The sequence below is a fragment of the Oculina patagonica genome, chromosome 13 (assembly GCF_052425735.1).
Source record: "Oculina patagonica isolate OP01 chromosome 13, crgOcupat, whole genome shotgun sequence".
NCBI classification, from domain to species: Eukaryota; Metazoa; Cnidaria; class Anthozoa; order Scleractinia; family Oculinidae; genus Oculina; species Oculina patagonica.
Genome location: NC_135770.1, coordinates 4057997 through 4081130, shown reverse-complemented (window position 1 = coordinate 4081130; position 23134 = coordinate 4057997). Strand labels below are relative to the sequence as shown.

Genomic DNA, 23134 nt, shown 5'->3' with positions numbered 1-23134 from the left:
TTACATGTTCATTATGAATACTGGTTGCTGCTTTTTTAGTATTTTTCGTATCTTACAACAAAGTGAAATTCATTTATTTTACCACATATAATTCAGAATATGCATGGCCTTACTTCAGTCTCGCCTGCCTTTTTACATGCTTGTGAAATCATCGCCGTTGCCAAAGAATTTCACGCAACCGTAAAAACACACGCAAACACACACGCTAAATAAAATAAATTTAACAGGTTCGAAATAGACCCAATACAACAAAAAAGTATGAATTGCACCCTTTGTGTATAGTTTACATGTTCATTATGAATACTGGTTGCTGCTTTTTTAGTATTTTTCGTATCTTACAACAAAGCATTCATTTATTTTACCACATATAATTCAGAATATGCATGGCCTTACTTCAGTCTCGCCTGCCTTTTTACATGCTTGTGAAATCATCGCCGTTGCCAAAGAATTTCACGCAACCGTAAAAACACACGCAAACACACACGCAAATGAAATTAAATAGAAATAACGGGTTCGCAAAATACAGCAAAAAAATAGAATGACACCCTATTTTATACATTTTGATCATAAAAACTGCTGGCTGCTATTTAGTATTTTTCGGATCTTACCAAAATGTGACATTCTTTAATTTTACTATAAATTTTACGTTGCTAAAGGAGCAAAAAAATTGTCATATGAATCCCTAAGTAAACAGAAGGGCAGAAGATATCATCTCAAGGCAACCAATCACAAACGTCAAGTGTCATCAACAACCAATAGAAAAATGCGACAACAGTTTCAGCATATTCCACGTCGTCAATTTGGTTTTAAAATAACCGCCCTTATTTTAGTTGGTTCAGACTGTTTGTTTCATAGAGAAAGTCAGGTAGGTTGAGATCAAGACTAAGCACTTTTTTCAAATTTTTTCATGATCTCTCTACGTATAACATTGCAACTAAATCTGCGACCGTTCGTTTATGTTCTGCAGGTCAGCCGATCAATTGCTTTAACTGAAGTAAACATTGATAAAAATCATTCAGCAAATACCCAAGGTAGGTAAGATCTCAGTAGTCGCGACAAAAACTGCATAGATCGTTGTGTTGAATGGTCCTTCAAAAAATGCGCGTGTAGAGTTTTCACCAAAATTCAAGGGTCTCGTCATTTCGAATTTTTCACCAACATATCCTACGTATACAACAACTGCTCGTTGGACTTTGTTGGACTAATGACTCAACAATCATTTGGAACACTCTTTTTAGAAATGCGTGCACCGAAGGCAGGCTTAAAGACTTATTACTAAAGCACCGGTGAACAAAAAGAAGTCGAGTGCAGTTACCATGACAAAATCCGCCGCATATAGCGTAACAAGTTCAGCTGAAAAAGCGGTTTAAGTGATCGTTATGAGCAAAAACGTGTTCTGTAAGCTCTTGTTGTTTAAAGTTGTATACATTTTTTTTATTTAGGTTTGGTTTTTATTGCTGAATACGCAAACCAAGTTTTTGTTTGCCAATTGTATGATTTTCATGTAGCTATAAAACTTTTGTTTAGCAAGAATTACCGAAAAACGCTTTCCTTAGCGACATGCTTGACTATTGCAAAAATGGAGACAAAATATGAATTGTAAATATCGATGATAATTGAGGTGTTACTTCCAAATTCCGCACGATCTTCTACCGTCAGGGAATACATGTGCAGGAACGGTATTTGTCATTTTAGTAGTAACTATTTCAGGCTGTGTTATTTCCAAGTGGCAGAAGATCGTGCGGAATTTGAAAGCAACGCCTCTCTTCGAAAACAACAGTATAATTTCATTGGAAATGCGGGGTTTACAAAGCGACCAAATCTTGGAAAGTAAATGTACCTGACTTTCCGACCGAAATTCTTCAAACCGTATGATAGGAACACGCTGAAACTCGGCACAAATCTTTGCAATATCCTGTTCTAGCTGCAGCTTTAAAAAAATGAAAAACAAATCGACAAATTTTCCGCAATTCTAAATAACGTCATTTGTTTGATATTTTTAAAAATTCGGCTGAAAACCATCCATCTTTATTGACTGCTAACATTTGATGTATATACACGATCTTTTTAACTTTTACACACAAGATTAAGGTGACATTAGACTCAAAACTGGCTGGTACTGGGTTAGTATAAGTATCAAAATTATGCGACGGTCAAGTCAGACGCATAACACAACAGTTTTTAAAGGCAAAATAAAGATGTCGCTCGTTCAGGAAATTTACGGAGTGGATTTTCCTGTAAGTTGTTGTGAGTAAACTTCAACTGTTTGGCAGCGTTTTGGGGTAATTACAGAAAAATTCACCGTGGCATTTTAAAAAAAATCGCATTTTATTAAAAACGAAGGCTTCCAGAAATCGCTTACAACTTTAACAAATCGCGTTTGATCGCCATAAAATTTATCATTTTATATAATTTAAACATTATTTTTTCAGATTCTCAAAAATCTAAGCAATCGCTTCACGTTTTGCCGTTTTAAAACGCGCTTGAAAGAGGGAACTGTCAGCCTCATAAATACCCGCGGGCCACCTTAAATGGACAAAAGACAATTATCCCGAGTAACGCGTCACGCAAGGAATGCATATTTTTATCAGTTTTGGGAAGTGTAATCGAGCACGCAGTGTGAATTGAGATGTGATTTTTCTCAGTCGGTAAACTCGCTATGTTGTGCTCGCCTTTTATTAACGTGGCGCGATTAATGATAAATCACGCTTAATTGTCGCTAACCGACCGCGAACCAATCAGAGTTGTTTTTTGTCGGATTGACAGTTTAGTGAACTGTAGTCGAGCACGCGGTGTGAATTGAGATGTGATTTTCCTCGGTCGATAAACTCGCTATATTGTCAGTGTTATAACGAATTTCTCGAGAATAACCGTTGTTGGAATCATTCGCTTTGCCGTGGTTTATGCGTGATACAATCAGAGCAAAAGCAACACCCGTAAAACAAGTCTGCAAATTGTAATGTTTGCAATCTTCCATGTGACAGAAGCCTAGATCTTATGTGACAATCGTTCTTGGAGAACAGATTTTCTCTTCCGGTGTTACGACAAACTGTCGTGATTGACACATTTTTCGCACTCCGATCGTTCTTAGTGGAAGAACAAAATTTTCAACTTCCGTTTTCTGTTCGCTATTTATTAACGTGGCGCGCACGCGTAAAACGCTATCCGCTGGTCACTGTCAAGATTCGGGTTGCGGGCCTCTCTTGGGCCCCGCAAATAACACACGTTGTAGTTTGACACTTTGTGACCTTTTTTGGCGACAAAGAAATCCATTATACCTCGTTGAACGGGAGCCCAGGCGCTCTCTTCCCAATATTTTCCCAGCGGATTGAGAGAGAAACGTTTTGCAAATGTCAGGGGGATGCAAATGTTGGCAAGAAACACCCGTAAACTGTTTCCCGCCAAATTCTAAACCACAGACAGCCCAAATTACATAATCATTATTGTCATCAGAAATCTCGTACTGGCTTTTGCCACGAAAGATTTTCCAAAATAATTATTTGGAATTTGCATTGAAGGAAGATTGGTCAAGATTTGTCAGTCAATTAGTCGGTTTTCTTGAGATTTTGGACCAAATTCGTACTGGCTTTTGCCTCGAAAGATTTTCCAAAATAATTATTTGGAATTTGCATTGAAGGAAGATTGGTCAAGATTTGTCAGTCAATTAATCGCTTTTCTTGAGATTTTGGACCAAATTCGTACTGGCTTTTGCCTCGAAAGATTTTCCAAAATAATTATTTGGAATTTGCATTGAAGGAAGATTGGTCAAGATTTGTCAGTCAATTAGTCGGTTTTCTTGAGATTTTGGACCAAATTCGTACTGGCTTTTACCTCGAAAGATTTTCCAAAATAATTATTTGGAATTTGCATTGAAGGAAGATTGGTCAAGATTTGTCAGTCAATTAATCGCTTTTCTTGAGATTTTGGACCAAATTCGTACTGGCTTTTGCCTCGAAAGATTTTCCAAAATAATTATTTGGAATTTGCATTGAAGGAAGATTGGTCAAGATTTGTCAGTCAATTAGTCGGTTTTCTTGAGATTTTGGACCAAATTCGTACTGGCTTTTGCCACGAAAGATTTTCCAAAATAATTATTTGGAATTTGCATTGAAGGTAGATTGGTCAAGATTTGTCAGTCAATTAGTCGGTTTTCTTGAGATTTTGGACCAAATTCGTACTGGCTTTTGCCTCGAAAGATTTTCAAAAATAATTATTTGGAATTTGCATTGAAGGTAGATTGGTCAAGATTTTTCAGTCAATTAGTCGGTTTTCTTGAGATTTTGGACCAATGTAGCTACAAGCAAAATCAAACACTATGTGAGGAAAAAAATTAGTTTTTCCTACCCCTCCCGGCTGCCCCTCACAAATCCGTTCCACAAGGTCCACAAAATATCCGCTCGTCAGCCTATAAAGGAAACTTGGCTGGGAATTTCTAATTAAATAACCGGAAATAATGAAGCCACGCTCGTGGCGACGGCCTTCGGCAACAAAAATCCACCGCGGGCGAGAAAAATCCGTCTGGAACCCAACTGGAACCCAGGGTATCAAGCAAAGACTCGCGAAAATTTATTTCAAACGTTTTCTATTGTATATTTTATGTTAATTGCGTATTTTTTGGCCAAATCGCGAAAGTTAAGTCCCCGCGAAATATGCACGTTCCATTTTCGCGAAATTAACGCCTGGTTTTCACCAGCGACGCAAGCACAAGCGCAAGCGCAAACGCAAGCACGCGAACAGGAAAAAAAATAACTCTTGTGCTTGTGCTTGACACAAGTTCAAGCATGAGCATCAATTCAATTGTGTTTGTGTTTTTGTTTGCGTGGTAGCCGTATTCACGGTGAAATTGGAGCCGTTGTCCTAACGCTTGTGCTTGCGCTTGTGTTTGCGTCGCTAGTAGGTTACGTCGCTAGTGCAAACTAAAGTTCCCGCGAAAATAAGTAACAATAAGGTATCTCTTTTCTTTTCTGTAACGCAATAGCTGTCAATAGAGAGTGTTAACAGACAGCATGCGTAAAGCGTAATAAGAAACCTCCTCTCACAAGGTACGGCCAGATTGTTCGAACACGATTACACAATAAGATACGTTGAGTAATTTTGATAAGTCTGTTTTTGTTCTGGTGCAGTACTGTTTGGACTCGTTTCGAAGTAAGTTTTAACTATCTTTATATATCCGGCAGTATAATGCGAATTTACCGGCAGGGCTTAGCCTGAGTTAGATAAAAAAAATTATTTATTCATTTGCCTTTCTAAAACTACAATAATAATCATGGCAGTCAGTTAAACTATATTTCCGTGAATAAAGTTATCATTTATTTTTGGTAGCCTCGATAAAATTATGCACACTCGGAAGGTATTATTTGCCGTTGCAAATTTTATGACCAGAACAGTGCATAAAACTAAACTCTGATTTTAAACTCTGATTTATCTCTTCAGTTGGGATCTATGGCCAATTCACTATACGTCCAGGAATGTTTGGTCATCAACTAGCTCGAAGGTTACAGCGGTTGTTTTCAATTTTGACGTGAAACATTTATTTAAGAAAGCGGGGAGAATTGAGTGGGAAAGGCAAAGTAACTTTTGTACCTTTTACTGTTGACACATGATAAAGCGCACTCATGATTATAGCGAGGTGAACCGCGGAAACACGTTGCATTAGTTTTCTTGTTCCGTTTAACATTTTAAAAAGGTAAAGAGAATAGTTTCGGTGGCGTTTAATTCTCTTAAAAAGCATTTCACTGCCACTGTAACTAATGTTATGTCCACCGAAATCCACTGCGGAAAAAGCGGAGAAATGGCATTTGTCATTGACGAAAGCAAGCTACAAGGACGCAACCCCGGGACGCAACCCTGTCTGTTGTGTTTCACATACTCCATTGTTAATTGTTATATCAGTCACGCTGAGCTGAACTGCTGAATGTTTTCAAAAATTCGCAAATTTTAAATGATCTCTTTTCCTGAAAAATTTTCGTCGGGTCGCTCGCGTTCGCAAACCAAGATGGCGGCCCGTCGGACTGGACGATCGATCTCTACGACTTCACGGAAAAATAGGGACTGTGAACAGTCTCCAGTCTAGGTAAACCATACCGAGCTTCCAAAGCGCAGACGTCCATCCCCTGAACAGCTTCAAGGTTACAGCAATGATGCAATATTAGCACCTTTTAGAAGTCTTAGTAGCTATATATAGAATGACATATCAGAGTTTACCTGTTTTTTATTTGATTAATCTTTTATTTTATTTTTATCGTATTTTATTTTTTAATACCCTCGACATGTAGTACCCTCGACCCTCGACAGAAACACAGACTCGTCAAATTTTTGGGCTTCTTCTCATGGTGCGAGTGTTGTGAAATAGAAGTCCTAGTACCAGTCTCCATTTAGAGCACGTGTTCGCCGGTCTATGTATTGCCTCGATTTCATGTAATAAAATCTGAGTTGTAGTTTGTACAGCCATGTTGAATGTGTTCGTTCACATTTCATAAAATACTAAAGCATAACAGCGAGTTACAGTCGAAATACCTGTCTGTGTGTGTAGGTTTTCTCAGTATACACTTCGATGATAATTTTGCCATTTGAAGCACAAAATCAGCACAGCTTCCACTTTTCTAAACCGTGCGAGTTCGATAGTTGTTTCAAGATCATCTCGTAGAAACAAATTCGAGGACTTGACTATTTCGACCCTGAAATAGTTACTACTCAAATAGATAAAACTAGAAACTCATCGTTTCTTTTTGTTTACTTTTCACTTATTAGCATTAAAAAAAAACCCTAGCCTACTTTTGTAACACTGACATTTTTTTCCATCAACAGATTCATAATTTGTCACACATTATGGGCAACATCATCAGTGTTCTGACTAAACTGGAGAGGTTATTCGGGTAGGTTAATTTGCCTTTAATGCATGCTGTATGCAACACTGAGTAACTACACCTTGTCGACGTGTCTTGTAGACTGGAATAAAAACTGATGATAAGTAGTTTTAAGTAGTTTTTACTTTATTTGTCCGCAATTTGGTCTTGACATGTCGGACACTGTTAAAACACGCTACCGTCTAACTTGTGACGATTGCGCAAACATTTGATCAACACTAAAACAGAAAAAAAAAAAAAAAAAAAAAAAAAAAAAAAAAAAATTCCAATTTTTTTCTATGCTGCATGCGTTCGCATTTCAGCTAGAGCCTGAGATAAAGTTTAATAACATTTAAGCAAACAAAAATGCATACCAATGACGTAGCATTAAAGGGACAATGTCGCGGCTGAGTTAATTCTAATATATTAGTACATTTTGCCAAATACTCGTTACGAACGTAACGTTTGCAAATAAATTACTTCTATGGATCTAAATGATAAAACTATAGCTTCATTACAGCCAAATATGTCTCCTAGGTATTCAACCGAGACTAACTTGGAAAACTGTTCAGCCTAAAAGTATTTGAAAAACCCATATCAAAATCAGATAAAATCTTCTTCAATTGTTTCCATCCGAACCTTTTTTGTATTTGCTGTGTTATTGAAATGTTCCTTCACTGTCGTTAGTGGTTATTTTCATACTTCACTAAATTTGGTTGCCATTTTCGGATGCCTACATTTGGCTAACGTCAGTGACACATTTCCTTTAAAGTTTAAATTTTTTAAAATTTTTTTTTTATTTTTAAAAAAAAAAAAAAAAAAAAAAAAAAAAACAAAAAACATTTTCTTTAAACAAAAAACAACCCCCCAACCAAAAAAAAAAAAAAACAAACAAACCTTTTTTCTCCCTTTAAGTCAGAGACGTTTACTCTAGAATGGCCATTTATTTTCTTTACGCCAATAAAAAGTTTATACAAAGATATGTTATTTATCAAAATGTCAGCCTCCAACGTGCGCTACAACCCTACGAAATCTTTCCCAAAACTCGACAACTGAACGCCGCCATCTTTGAGCTGGTAATGTATGCGTGACGTCAAAGAGCTCAGCCTAAAGTTTGGCGGGGAAATTTTAATAGTCGGAACTCCTTGTTTTTTGTATTTCTTGGAGCTCTGTTTGAGCAAAATGGTGATGCACAAACAGGCATTTTGACAAACAAAAGCCACCTTGAAGAAACAAGGAGTTTCGAGTATTTAAATTTTCCCGCAAACTTCAGGCTGAGCTCTTTGACGTCACGCATACATTACCAGCTCCAAGATGGCGGTGTTCAGTTGTCGAGCTTTGGGAAAGATTTCGTAGGGTTACAGCGCACGTTGGAGGCTGAAATTTTGGTCAATAACATATCTTTGTACAAACTTTTTATTGGCGTAAGGAAAATAAAATGGCCATTCTGGAGTGAACTTCTCCTTTAAATTAAGCAGGTCCTTACAACCTCTCTGTTTTGTTATAAGAGACCATATGTACAAAGATCGCTGCGGCTCTATATCTACTCTATATCAACATTTGAGTTATATTCAATTGGTATCCTTCCCTTATATTTTAAAATATTCCAAAAAGTGTATAGTGTTCGTTCAGCCTTGTAACATAAGAAGTACGAAGGTGCTTTGTTATTAACAAGAAATATATTAAAACATCTGAAGAGGTAATTGATCCGTACTGAGAACGAATTTATTTCGCATAGGCTGTGGGCTTCCGACAAGCCATTTGGAGACGTTATCGAGTCAGTCAATAAAAGCATTGCCGAAGAAAAACACAAAAGACGCCGGTTAAAGGAACTCGACTTAATTGTTGTAGACAACTCACTCCGTGAGAGCACTGTGGGTCAGCTTCGAGGACACACGCTGGATAACAAGTGGAAAATTTACAACGAAGTGAAAAAGTGCGGGTTCAAGTTCATCATCGTAGCAGCCTTCTCGCATATGACTCGCGTGGACGACACGTTCATAGAACAGATAGTTGCCAAAGGAGAAGACGTAAGCAACTTGTTTGCTTTCACTGAGATAATTGAGTCGGTCAAAGATGGTATTCCTGATACTAAAAGTACACCAGTGGGTCTGGCTAAGATGAAGGCCCTTGGATTGGTCAATCCCATCATTGAGATAGATCTGGCGATAGGGTCCATTAACTGGGATGTCTTCACCGTTCAGGACATGTGTCAGCTGCTTAAAGAAAGGATGGAATGGAGCCGAAAATGGCTGTCTCCCGATGCGAAGATCATGGTCAATTTAAGAGACTTCGCTGACGCCATGGTTCATCAGATGGAGCGCCTGTTTACCGTTGTGGACTTCTTAGGATCACTGCCTGCTTCAGAGCGTCCCTTTGGGATCATCTACGAAGAACCAACTGGAAAGTATTTACCGGAGGAGCTCGGAGCTTGGACGGCAGGTAAGTTAAAGAGACTGTGTCACGGCTAAGTTAATTTTTTGTTATTAAATTTTGCCAAATATTCGCTATGAAACTAAATGTTTGCAAAGAAATCAATTCTATGATTCTGAATGACAAAACCATAGCTTCATTGCAGCCAAATGTGTTTCCCGTGCGTTATAATTTAAAGTTACAAGCAGAGAAGGTTAACTATGAAAACTGTTCCGCCGGACCATATTTCAAAATCCCATATCGCAATCCGTTTTAATCTTTGACACTTTGGCCATCCCTACCTTCTTTTGCATTTAGTGTGTTATTAAAATATTCCTTCACTGTTTTAATATTTTATTTTTTTTTTTCCCCCACCCAAAAATTTTTAAAAAAATTTTTCTTTTTTTTTTCATTTTCTCCCCTCCCCCACATTTAACCCGGGGGGGGCCAGAAAAAAAAAAAAAAAAAAAAAAAAAAAAAAAAAAGGATGCCCAAAAAAAAAAAAAAAAAAAAAAAAAAAAAAAACCCAATTTTAAAAAACAAAAATTTTATTTGATTTTTTTATTTAAAAACAAAAAAATAAAAAAATAAATTAAACCAAAAAAAAATCTTAAAAAAAACCAGAACCTTAGGATTCTAAGGGTTAAGAGGTTATATTATATTTTTATAAAACGAATTTGACGGTCATTTCCCATGCCTAAGTTTGGCTAAAATCCGTGACACGGTACAAAAAAATGCAGCATGGTAGGTTAACGAGTGCAAATGTTGTTGTTCCCAGGTGAAACATATTCTCAGATCAAATTACCTGTAATCATCCACTGTAAAGTACGTTCAAGATCAAGTCCCAGGGAGTCGATCGCGTGATCCGGGCTCGTGGCTTGGCCTGGATTGTTGTCAATTATTGTTGTGTTGTGTTCTTGGGCAGCACAAGTACACTTTACGTAATGGGTGCTCTGTAAACTATTGGGAAACCCGAAAAAATGCTGGACGTTAACCTGTAACGAACTAGTATAACCCGCCAATGAGGCTTTACAATATTCCTAGCGCCGGGATATGGATTAGGCACTTGACTAATCCATTCCCCCAAATTATTCGATTGGAACACACTTTAAACTTCACATTTTTACACATGTACATAAGGAAAACTTCAATGTGATTTCTGAGTTGCTATTTAGATCTTTCCTTTACCATCTGATGTAGTTTTGCTTATATTCAGGTGTGCGTAAGATCATGGACTCCCGTGGATGGTCTGGGCATCTCTTGGTTCATGTGCATGAGAAGTGGGCGATGGCAGAAATGACACAACTTGAATGCCTTGTCAACGGAGCAAACGGCATCTGGGCAAGCGTCTGCGAAGAAGGAGCTGCTCTTGGTCACGCGTGTTCCACAGTGACGCTGATGAACCTTGTACGAATGGGTAACACTAAAGTCCCGGAGCGCTACAACTGCACACAGCTGAGGGATGCTGCATCTAACGTGACTAAGATCACTACCGGGTTGCCTCCTCATCCCAAACAGGTCATCTACGGGAAGAGGGCGCTTGACATTGTATTTGACCTTGGTGGCATATCTTGTGGTAAGGATGGGGAAACCGACTTTGATCTGGCGAAGTTTTTTGGAGAAGAAGCCCCAGTTAGAATCAGCACCCTGTCTTCCGACCGCATGATCCGTGAGAGGTTGGTGGACTTGTTTGGTGAAGATCCACAGTTTACAATGGAAATTGCCCACACCATGAAGGAGACCATGCTTGAAGATTTGACCGGCAACAGGAAGGAAGAGTACATGAGTGCAGTAGGTATCGCTCTCCTGTTTGATAGATCAGGAGGAAAACTCACCGCCAAGATGGCAGAAGCGGTTGAAAAAGCCGAAGTTGAAAGTGAGCATGCTCAAAAGCTTATTGACGAAGTACGCGTGATTTGGGACAAATGGGATATTGAGGAGCACAAAGATATTGAAGATCGTCTCAAGTTCCAGTCCTTCTACAATGGTTTCATGGCTCCCTACTTTGGCTGTTTCGCATGCCACGATACCTTGAAAGCTTTGCAAGCCATCGATATGGATAAAGACGGCTACATCGACTGGAATGAGTTCCTGGTATACCTAAAATGGGCGTTACGTCAGTATCCCGACATCAAAGATGCCGATCAGTTGCTTTCAGTTACTTTCCGGAAGGGGATTATCCCAGCCATGCAGGATGAGCTAGTGGGAAAGAAAAATGAAAGGGGGCAAAATTTACAGGCTGCGAGACAGGTTTACATTAGTACATGAATAGGATTGAATTAGATAGAGCCTCTGCTCTTCTAGTTTGGCAATTAACTTTTGTTATTCAATTGTTTTTTCACACTGGGCAATCGTACGCGTGTAGTATCTACAATTGTGTGTAAACCCAGGTACTGTCTTATTGTTTGGTAATCAATTAGATAGCTGCTGAAATGTTATTTGAGGCAGACAATGTGAAACAATCCCATAAATAAAACCAGGTTAAGTGTAATTTTCCTGTTAAATAGAAATAGGAACTAAATGAAGAAAATATGGGGTGCGCAAACACCAAACAGCAGTCGGAAATCTGTTTGCGTTTGCACACAGAAATTACTGATGGCCCTTCACCTGTTTTCGTGAAGGTACTAAATTCAAATTACGTTTACGTGGTTTTAAAGTCTAGCCCAAAAAAAGCAGAATACGGCAAATATAATTGAATCGCTGCAATTTTTATACCTAATCGTACCTTTTTGGTACGCTTCGGCGGCATATCAGGCGAGTTTGGTCGAGCCAAAATACCCATGGCGAGACCAAACGAGCCTGATATGCCGCCGAAGCGTACCAAAAAGATACTATTAGGTATTTACCGTACCCAAATTTAGTCAAAAATTCGGTGATATTATTTGCTCTGTTGAAGCCATGCTTGCCAGACACGTAGTGCGAAATGTGTTGACCTGCTTGTATTGATACTTTTTTAGTCTTCAACACTTTTATCAAGTCCTCTTCTCACATTTTTTACTCGTTTGTTTGGAGTTTCATTCCCTAAATTTTCAAAATCCAAATTTAGCGAAAAATTTGGAGACTCAGCCTCCGTTGTTTCAGTGTGAATGTTTCAGTACTCGTCCGGTAAACATCGCGCAATTGGCCAGGCGCTCAAGTTTAGTTTTGGCGGGAAAGTTTTTCTCAATTTACGACCGGTAAGCACCAGCTAATTAAAAATACTCGTTTCTGTTTTATTGGTAAAACCTCTTTTCAATTCATCGTACGGAAACACTACTTTAATTCAAAGTGATCGTGATATGGTGGCATATCAGGTCAGTGACTTGATATCGTAGGATATCAGGACAGTAGATCGCGCTTCTGATTGGCTACTTGCGAATTTGGGTACGGTAATCATTGATATCCTGTAATAAAGGTGTGGGTGTTGAATATACTCCGTTTGCATACTAACAATAGTTTCTGTTTCTCATTATCCTCGCTTATTCAGTAGGAACTACGTACTACGTACTCAAAAGGCAACACTGAAACAGTTTTTTATCAGTAATCTGTGTGCCTCGATACGATTTATTTCAATTCTTGAGGTAATCGTCCTACCCAAAGAAGGTCAACTACAATAAACTGGGAACCGAGAGACAAAATTATAAAAGGGTAATGCGATTTTCTTCAGTTGTCCACTTGTTATTAACGCGTATACCTTGTTCGCGTATACCTTGGCTATGGAGTAGGATGTTTCCATAAACTACAGCCAAACACTATACCAAATGAGCCTTCATTTAGCGAATGCTTGTTGCCCGGATGTAGCAGTAGCAGTAGAAGTAGGTTAAAAGCGCTTTTCGAGGTTAAAACACAGGGAGATTCACAATCGAAGTAAATAAACTGTTTCTACTGCTCTGGAACAAAGAAATCGGTGGTTATTACATGTCAAAATGAACAGCATAAGTTATACCTTATTCCAAAAATACCACATTTTCTCGCACAGTTTCTCCGATTAACAGCGTTGCTATAGAAATCTTTTTAATAATTATTTCAGAAATACAAAACAGCGTGCGTGTTTACAAATCCTTATTGGAACAGAATAGAAAGCTTTATGTTTTACCTTCCAAATAAAACTACACAGAAAGTGCCAGTAACTCAGTACACAAACTTCAATGATTCATCCAATTTTCTACTCAATACCCTCCTTTTGTGTTGCACATTTTAACTTAAATGCAAATGATTTTGTAAACGCGATCTAATTAACAATTAGACTACAAGCCCGAGTTTTCTATGAGCAAATAGTCAACGAGGCGCAGCCGAGTTGACTATCGCTCATAGAAAACGAGGGCGAGTAGTCTAATTGTTTTAGTAGAAACTCTAAAGGATTTCAGTCCAAAACCTACAATATTGTGCACTTTGAAGACAAAAATCAAGAAAATTTACCGCTTAAAGAGCTACGCGAGCGCGCGACTGTTTTCTATCGGCGAATAGAAATCAGTGGGAGAACCAATCAGATTCGCGGATTTCCAATAGAACACAGCCGAGTTTCTACTAACAAAAAAAACGCCTTAAGGGAAAAAACGCCTTAAGGGTAACTTGAATCGAATGTTTGGTGTATAAATTCAAATTAATGGCAATTGCTTATTGGTGAAAAAATCACCTATCGTTCTTTTCTTCACCTGTCTTTAAACAGCTAAATCAAGGTAACTGTGCATCTGCTGTAGCTGTTCGTGTGTTTGAAATTAAGGTAAGGTGAGACAGTTTATTGGGGAGTATAATTATCTTACTTTTTCAACAAGCTTTTTGTTAGTCTCTCCTTCTTCGGATCGATTATAAGATACGTCTACGATATATATTACCGTAAAGATTCGATTTAGCGCCCTCCTTTCAATAAACGCCCCCTCTCGAATAAGCGCCCCCCTTCGAATGTGTTTTTGTCAATAAGCGCCCCTATTCCAATAAGCGCCCCCATTCTAATAAGTGTCCCCATTCTTATAAGCGCCCCTATAATAATACGCGTCCCTATTGTGGATAACTGCCCTTACTGAAGTCACTGACGTTGAATAATTAAACTCGTGAACATTTACCGTACCGTACATGTATATATTTACTGCTAAAATGAACAATTTTTTTTTAAAGTAACTGAACTTTCAACAATCTGTTATGTTACAGTTCCTGTTAGTTATATGAATATGTTTTAAAGATTTGTTTTGAACATTTGGTTGTTTCTCAAAAAATTAAATAAGCGCCCTGACTCTAATAAGCGCCCTGTCTCGAATAAGCGCCCTCCCTTGAGGTGCCAAAAGTAAATAAGCGCCCCGGGCGCTAAATCGAATCATTACGGTATATAGTTTTATATATTGCCCGACATTTAAACTCTTCCACCTAAATCTAGCAGACACCAAATCAGTTTTAGCGATATCGTATGTTTAATGTCCCAGCTACTGAGTAACACCAAAACAAAAGAAGGCTCGCACTCGGTTTCTATCGACTTTGCTAGACTTGGGCCTTCGTCCCTCGCCAAATATCAGCGCATGAAAACTCCGAGCTCGCAGTGTAATTGTTAAATATCAATTACCAAGTTCCAATACAACGACACGAGTGAGTACTACTCCTGAAATTCCTGAAAAAAGGTCTGGGAGTATAAATTATCTAACTTTTTCAACAAGCTTTTTGTTAGTATTTCCTTATTCGGATCGGTGACAACAGTGGACAACAGCTATTTAGATTAAAAATGAATGTCGCTCATTTAACCTCTCGCCCCATGAATCTAACAGACGCCAAATCAGTTTTAGCGATATCACATGTTTAATATCCCAGCTACTGAGTAACACTAAGACAAAAGACGGCTCGCTCTCGGTTTCTATCGACTTTGATAGTAGATAGCAACTCCAAGCTCACAGTGTTATTGTTAAATATTAATTTCCAAGTTTCAAATACAACGACACGAAAATTCCTGAAAAGTGGTCTCCTTGTTCTTAATTTTCTACCAGGGCCCCGGAAGCCCTATAAAATACACTTTTGTTTTCTTCCTTCTACGCCTGGAATTTACAGACGTTGATTTTATTCGGTAGCAATAAATCCTTTCGCAGCAATATCGGCTCAACCCCAAACCTATGGTGTTTGCTGTCTGGGTGCACTAACAGGAGGGCATTTTGCGTGCGCATGCGTCGATATGGGCTAGTGCGCACGACAGAGAAGTTCTGCTATTGATTGTTTACATATTTTTCACAATTTATAGCTTAATTTTTAGCTCAAAATAAAAGGTGTTTTAAGTTTATTTTGCTGTATACGATACTAAGAGTCCATGCTTTATCTTCTGACAACAACAAGCATACTTTGGTGTCGGCGTGCCGTTTATCTGATCGACTTTGGCTATGTGTATTAAACATTGCGCGTGGACAAAATGGCGACCGAATGTCGAGAACCTAAATACCATGCCCATGTTTTTAATAGCCGGGAGATCTAAACGGACAAAGCGCTACGGCTACTTAGTACTAAAATATAAAACAGCAGTTTTAACTACACGATGTTATAATCAATTATCCCGGGTTTGAGCGAGTGGTCATGATTTTGTTCAGATTTGTCATAAAACTGCAATTTCATCGTTCTCACGATGCGAAAATCTCAAAATCTAACCTTGATCTCCAGCGTCTACCGATGATATATGGAGCCTGAAGTACTTGAACTATCGTGTAATGCTGCGAAGGTAGCGTTAAAAAATGGTCTATTGTGGTAATTTTTAGCTTTCTTTAACGTACGTTCTCGCTGGTTTATTCTAACAGAGAAACTATCGTTTGTGATTATTTCCTTAAACTTAAGCATTGGTCAAAATAACTTCACATTTCGATGTTCCACAATTATTCCGTTGAACAAGAAAAGAATTACTGCGATCGACCTTAATTATAAAGTGTTATGGTAATTCTTTGCTGGTAGACTATTTGTTTACATTTTACTATGTTAATTAGTACATTTTTGGCTCCTTTATCAAAATCTAGCCTTGATCACCAGTCAAAAAATAGCATGAAACGAACAAGCGATGTATATATTTTTCAGAAACGTTCTAATAACTGTTGCATAAAATGTCTTAAGAAATAATTTTTAACTATAAACAATGTTATTTTCAATTTTTCATTCAACGTTTATTTCTTTAAGATTGATGTTCGTTCTGTTATAACGACTGTTTTAACATGTGTTTTACTTCTGTGTCGCCTAAATGTGATTTAAAGAACTGCAGTTCTTGTTCCAGGAAACCTTACTGGCCATTCGAGGGCAAGTTGGCTTTGCTTTAGAGTCATCAGTGAGCTGCATTATCATGTGCAGAACACCCAAACATGTCTTTCCCCTCAGGGAAAACCCTTTTCTTTGGTGGCCGTCCCTTTAGGCAAAAAATCTCCCGACAAGCTATAATATTGCTCGCACTCTGCCTGTATTACAGCAATTGACTTGATGTGAAGTTTTGATCCTAATATATCACACTCCAGCACACGAATAAATGTTTTCCTCTTTTTACGGCCTGTTTGATTTTTGTCGGTGTGAAGGCTTTCCTACCTGTCCCACATATTTTCCCATTATTTGCAACAACGATCCCGAAGCAGGCCAGAAAATCTGCTTTATAAGAGCCTTGCCACACACAAAACACTTTTTCGTAGCGAAATTTATGTCTATATTAAATTATGTGACGATAAACAGTACAAAAAACAAAGTTTGAATCTTCCGCGCCATTTTTATTCCCAAGATCACGCGGTCTTTGTACAGCGGTTGCACGCATGCGCCCGCAAAATGCCCTCCTGCTGGGTGCACTAAACTGTTGAAGTAGAGATTCAAACTAAGCAATGTTGCTCACGAATTAGCTACATGACTACTTGGCCAGACCAATCAACTACGAAACCTTAGTCTACTTTTTTTTAACATTAACATATTTGTCATCAACAGCTTTATAATTCGTCATACATTATGGGCAACAAGATTAGTGTTTTGACTAAACAGGAGAGGTCATTCAGGTATGTTAATTTGCCTTAAAAAGCATGCTGTATGCAGCAGTGCAAACTACTATGCTCTGTCGTGACTTGTAGAGTAACCAGTGGAACAAAAAGCTGATGATACGGTAGTTTTTACAGTGACCCTTTTAAAAATAAAAAAATGGCCCTTTTTCTTTACTTTTTTTTCTTATACAACCTGGTCTTCATATCTCGCACACCGTTAGAAAAACCCTGCTGTGCATTTCTTAGTTCCTTTTAATGTTTCTCTTAAGATGTACATAGATCGCTGCAGTGGGGCCCCAAAAAAACAACAAAAAAAAGCACCCCCCCCCCCCCCCGGGCTGCATTATATCTAAGCAAAAGGATTTCAGCACTGGTCACAGGCGCTTAACTCACAGGAGCTTAAGTATTTGGATCACATGGTCATGAAGAAGGAAGAAATAATGAATAATTATATGAAATCATATATTTGAACTGCGGATGAAGAATAAATGAAGAGAAGACCCTCGCAGTTATGAACAAAACTTAAGCAGTTGCGAAAATTAAGCCTGAAAAAATCAGGCTTGCCAGGACTCGAACCCTGACCTCTGCGATACCGGTGCAGCGCTCTAACGCAGTTCAAATATATGATTTCATATATTCATTATTTCATCTTCATCTTTCCCGGGTATATTACGAACCAATTTAATCACCAGCTTCCAGTTGGCCTGTTAACTCAATTGGTTAGAGCGCTGCACCGGTATCGCAGAGGTCAGTTGTGTTCATAACTGCGAGGATCTTCTCTTCATTTAAACTTTATTTGTATAGGATGCAGGATACAGACAAGTCATTTGAAGACATCATCAAGTCAGTTGGTGAAAGCATTGCCGAAGAAAAACGCAAAAGACGTCGGTTAAAGGAACTCGACTTGATTGTGGTAGACAATTCAATCCGTGAGAGCACTGTAGGTCAGCTTCGAGGACACACGCTGGAAAACAAGTGGAAGATTTACAACGAGGTGAAAAAGTGCGGATTCAAGTTCATTGTTGTAGCAGCCTTCTCGCATATGACTCGCGTGGACGACACATTTATCGAAGAGATAGTTGAAAAAGGAGAAGATTTGAGCAACCTCTTCGCCTTCACGGAGGTAATCGAGTCGGTCAAAGATGGTATTCCTGATACTAAAAGTACACCAGTGGGTCTGGCTAAGATGAAAGCCCTGGGATTGATCAATCCCATCATTGAGCTGGATAGATCTGGCGATCAGGTCCATTAACTGGGATGTCTTCAACGTGCAGGACATGTGTCAGCTGCTTAAAGAAAGGATGGAATGGGTCCGAAAAAGGTTGTCTCCCGATGCGAAGATCATGGTCAACTTAAGAGATTTCCCTGACGCCATGGTTAACGAGATGGAGCGATTGTTCACCGTTGTGAACTTCCTAGGATCATTGTCTGCTTTAGAGCGTCCATTCGGAATAATGTACGAGGAACCAACTGGAAAGTATTTACCGGAGGAGGTCGGGGCTTGGACAGCGGGTGCGTTAACGTACCACATTTGTGTGTGACCTACTTTAATTTGCAGCAAGGTAGCTAAACGAGTGCGAATGTGACTTTATAATCCGCTCAAGGTTGAATATTTTTTAAGATCAAATCTCATAATTCGATGGAGTGATCGTCAATCATACCCTCGCCGGGATCGTCTTCTTCGATTCGGTAGCACATGTATACTTTACTGAATGAATGCATGCGAACTGTTAGGGCAACCTGTTAGGGCAAGTGTTCGTTGCACGGTAACCTGTATAGTAATGGAATAGAATAACACACCCATCGGGGGGGGGGGGGTGAAAATACTCCTAGCGCCGGGAATGATAACGCACTTGGATAATCCATTCCCCAAACCATTAGACTGGAACATACTTTAAGCTTTAACGTTTTTCATATAAGAAACACTTCGGGGGTCATCTCTAAGTTGCAATTCAGATTTTTCCTTTACTATCTCATGTAGTTTGACTTATCTTCAGGTGTGCGCGAGGTAATGGATTCTTGTGGATGGTCTGGGCATCTCTTGACTCACGTGCACAAGAAGTGGGCTCTTGCAGAAATGACACAACTCGAATGCCTTGTTAACGGAGCAAATGGCATCTGGGCAAGTGTCTGCGAAGAAGGAGCTGCTCTTGGTCACGCGTGTTCTACAGTGACGCTGATGAACCTTGTACGTATGGGCAACACCAAAGTCCAAGAGCGCTACAAGTGTACACAGCTGAGGGATGTTGCATCTAACGTGACTAAGATCACTACCGGATTGCCTCCTCATCCCAAACAAGTCATCTACGGAGAGAGAGCGCTGGACATTGCATTCGACCTTGGTGGCATTGCCGGTGGTAATGATGCAGAAACCGACTTCGATCTGTCCAACTTCTTTGGAGAAGAAGCTCCATTTAGAATCAGCACCCTGTCTTCCGACCGCATGATCCGCCAGAGGCTGGTGGACCTGTTTGTTGAAGATCCACAGTTTACAGAGGAAATGGCACATGCGATGAAAGAAACAATTATTGCTGATCTGACCGGCAACAGGAAGGAAGAGTACATGAGTGCAGTAGGTATCGCTCTCCTGTTTGATAGATCAGGAGGAAAACTCACCCGCCAAGATGGCAGAAGCGGTTGAAAAAGCCGAAGTTGAAAGTGAGCATGCTCAAAAGCTTATTGACGAAGTACGCGTGATTTGGGACAAATGGGATATTGAGGAACACAAAGATATTGAAGATCGTCTCAAGTTCCAGTCCTTCTACAATGGTTTCATGGCTCCCTACTTTGGCTGTTTCGCATGCCACGATACCTTGAAAGCTTTGCAAGCCATCGATATGGATAAAGACGGCTACATCGACTGGAATGAGTTCCTGGTATACCAAAAATGGGCGTTACGTCAGTATCCCGACATCAAAGATGCCGATCAGTTGCTTTCAGTTGCTTTCCGGAAGGGAATTATCCCAGCCATGCAGGATGAGCTTGCATGTGGTGGAGAAAAAGAAGGCTAAATAAACATGCCGCGAGACAAATTAACACGCTAAATTAGTACACGAATAGGATTGGATGGATGGACTTTCGTCTCGTTTGGCAATATTTATCATTCAATTATTTTTCATATAATGCAATCGTATGGTCCTAGTACAGGAAAGTTCCCTATTTATTGTGTGTAAAGCTAGGTGCTGTAAAAGTTGGTCATCAGTTGGATAGCTGCTTGAATTGAATTTAAAGCTTACAATGTCATGCAATTCTACAAATAAAACCCAGTAAATTTGAGTAAATTTCCTGTTAAATAGAAGCTTCCGTCGTTTAAGAGCCAAATAGCAAGGGTTTTCCATTTTCTATGTGATAGGACCGATAGATTACCTTAAATTAGGTATTCACCATTTACCGATACAGGCCGACGCAAGTTAAATTGATGTTGTTTGTTCTCTGTACGATAACCGTTGTCAAGCGAAGTTGTCGAAGAAAGCATTCAAATAGATTGCATTAACATCAGTACGAGACCTTCAAACATGCACTTATGTCGTTTTCTTCTAGAAAATCAGCAGTGTATTGCATGATTCTACAAAAACTGACAAAGTTAATGAAAACAGTATGGGCTGCGCAAACATCATACAGCAGACTGAAATCTCTCTGCGTTCGTAAGTTAGAGGCTTTCTGACTTTCAGAGTCGTGTTGAAACCAAAATGAGCCGTACCACAAATTCACACAGGATGCTTCGCTAGCTTGTGTTGCACATCAGATGTCTCGGTGACTTTGCGTGAAGAGAATGTAACAAATGCGACTATATAAGGATGAGCTAATGGTAGAAATAGGAAATGTAAACTACTAATTGTACCACAATTATTTAAGTGACGCTACTAGTAAATTGAATTGACGTTTACGTGGTTTTAAAATCTTGCCCAACCTCGTCCCCAGGGCGCTTTTCCCTTCAGGCGGGAGGGGCGCCTGGGGGCGCCCTGAGGACGGGTTGAATCTTGCCCAAGAAGGCAGAAAATGGCAAATAAAATTATAACGCCGCACTTTTATTGAGAGCGATTTGACCGATCCTGTCGATCCCTGTGTAATAAAGAGGTGGGTGATGAATTTACTCCGTCAGCAGACTTACAATAGTTCCTGTTTCTCTTTATAATTATCCTCGCTTATTCAGTCGGAACAACGTACTCAGTAGGCAGAAGGCAACGCTGACACAGTTTTTTATCTGTGTGACTTGATAAGTTTTACTGCATTCCTTGAGGTATTCGTCTACCTTTACCGGTTTCGCAGAGGTCAGGGTTCGAGTCCCGGCAAGCCTGATTTTTTCAGGTTTATTTTTACAACTGTTTAAGTTGTGTTTATAACTGCGAGGATCTTCTCTTCATTTATTATTCATCCGCAGTTCAAATACATGATTTCATATATTCATTATTTTCATCTTCATCTTTCCCGAGTATATTACGAACCAATTTAATGACCAGCTCTCAGCTGGCTTGTTAGCTCAATTGGTTAGAGCGCTGCACCGGTATCGCAGAGGTATTGACGCATTGGTTCGGTAGGGGACCTAGATCCGAGTACAGCAGTGTACAGGGGTTTTGTGGGAGACAGGGGGCGCTTTCCATTCGACCAAAATGAATCCGGTAATTTCGGAACAAGGACGAAAGGTACAGAAATTTCCTGGGAGAATTTCCTTTCCTCCAGAAAATCCGGAAAGTGTTGACTTTCCCAAATGCGAACCATTCAACCGAAAACCCCGGAGAATCCAGAAGCAAAATCAAATGGAACTGAAAGTTCCCGGAAATTGTTTTCGAAAATTTGGGTCTACCTTGCGAGGTTGTCCTCTTTTCCGGAAATTTTGGAAAAAGCTACCATTTTACACTCAGCCAAAGTTCCTTCGGCAGACAATTTAGCGATTTGTGCAGCTGAAAGCAGCTATATGTAGTATATGTGTTAAGGAAGCATTCTTGAAACTCCAAATAAAAAAATCAGGTCAACTCGGTTTTTTTTTCGTTGTTGTTGTGCAGGCGGCAGCAAAGAAATGTACAAATATTTATAACGCGCGTGCAGGCTACGCTCAATAGACTTTTTGGATTGGCGACGTTTTCGTTGCTTGTAGTGTGCCTTTTGAAAGATTCCTGTATTTGTGGCCACGATGTCATTCATGGAGTTTATTTTCAGTGCTCGGAATGCTTTTTATTTGCAAAAATATCGAGTTATATGTGCAGGAAACCAGCCACAGTGTATTATTTTAATGCACCGTAGAAATTTCCATATTAGACGCACTGCCTGACCATATGCAAATTTTGTTTTGCCTTCAGTACAGTCAACCGGAAAAGTTGGAGACTGAATGCTGTTCCATTTGCCATTGGAATTTTCTGGAAACGGAAACCAGAAGTTTTGGTCGAATGGAAAGCGCCCAGGGTGACCCTGTCATCTGAGCGTTAGATGTCGGTGCATGTATTTATTCACTCACTCGTTTACTCATGTATAAGTTCTTCCAGCATTCCAATTAAGTTGCACTGTTGCAAAGAGTCGGAAATATGGCATTCAGAGCCTAGTCTTTTGGATTTTTGCCACATTAATTATAAACTTTATTGGTTGCCTGTGAAATAGGTTTCAAAATTGCATGAGCGCTTGCAAAGCCTGTATCATTTAGGAAAAAATAAAACGCGTACGTTGTAAATAATTATCTGGCAAAAGTCTTTCGCCAGCAAAGTACGAACAACGCGCGGAGCGACTAGAAACAACTCAAAATACTTGTTTGCCTTAATTATAACATGCTAGTATCGCTGCATATTGTTTTAGTTTTGCGCTGTAGCCAGCCTCAAAAATTCTCACTTACAGGTGGCAGATGTGACACTAGCAGAAGTCATTGTGCGTTGTCATGGTAATGAAGAACCGGAAGTCGCGTCAGGTGTTTATACCGGCAAAGCTGCCTTTGTGTGTGTGTGTTTTTTT

The 23134-nt window shown here is 39.3% G+C and overlaps 1 protein-coding gene and 1 pseudogene across 2 annotated transcripts; both read left to right on the top strand.

Annotated features, from left to right (window-relative positions):
- The first annotated feature begins 883 nt into the window (after window positions 1–883).
- On the top strand, window positions 884–11708 carry LOC144635905 (uncharacterized). Its single transcript, XM_078495022.1, has 4 exons — window positions 884–1031; window positions 6808–6875; window positions 8584–9287; window positions 10474–11708. The coding sequence occupies exons 2-4, from the start codon at window positions 6829–6831 to the stop codon at window positions 11523–11525; spliced, it is 1803 nt and encodes a 600-aa protein (XP_078351148.1). The 5' UTR covers window positions 884–1031; window positions 6808–6828; the 3' UTR covers window positions 11526–11708.
- Window positions 11709–17140: 5432 nt separating this feature from the next.
- On the top strand, window positions 17141–20266 carry LOC144635906 (uncharacterized; annotated as a pseudogene). Its single transcript, XR_013567437.1, has 3 exons — window positions 17141–17215; window positions 18002–18709; window positions 19195–20266. The product of XR_013567437.1 is annotated as an uncharacterized LOC144635906 (transcript).
- Window positions 20267–23134: the final 2868 nt, after the last annotated feature.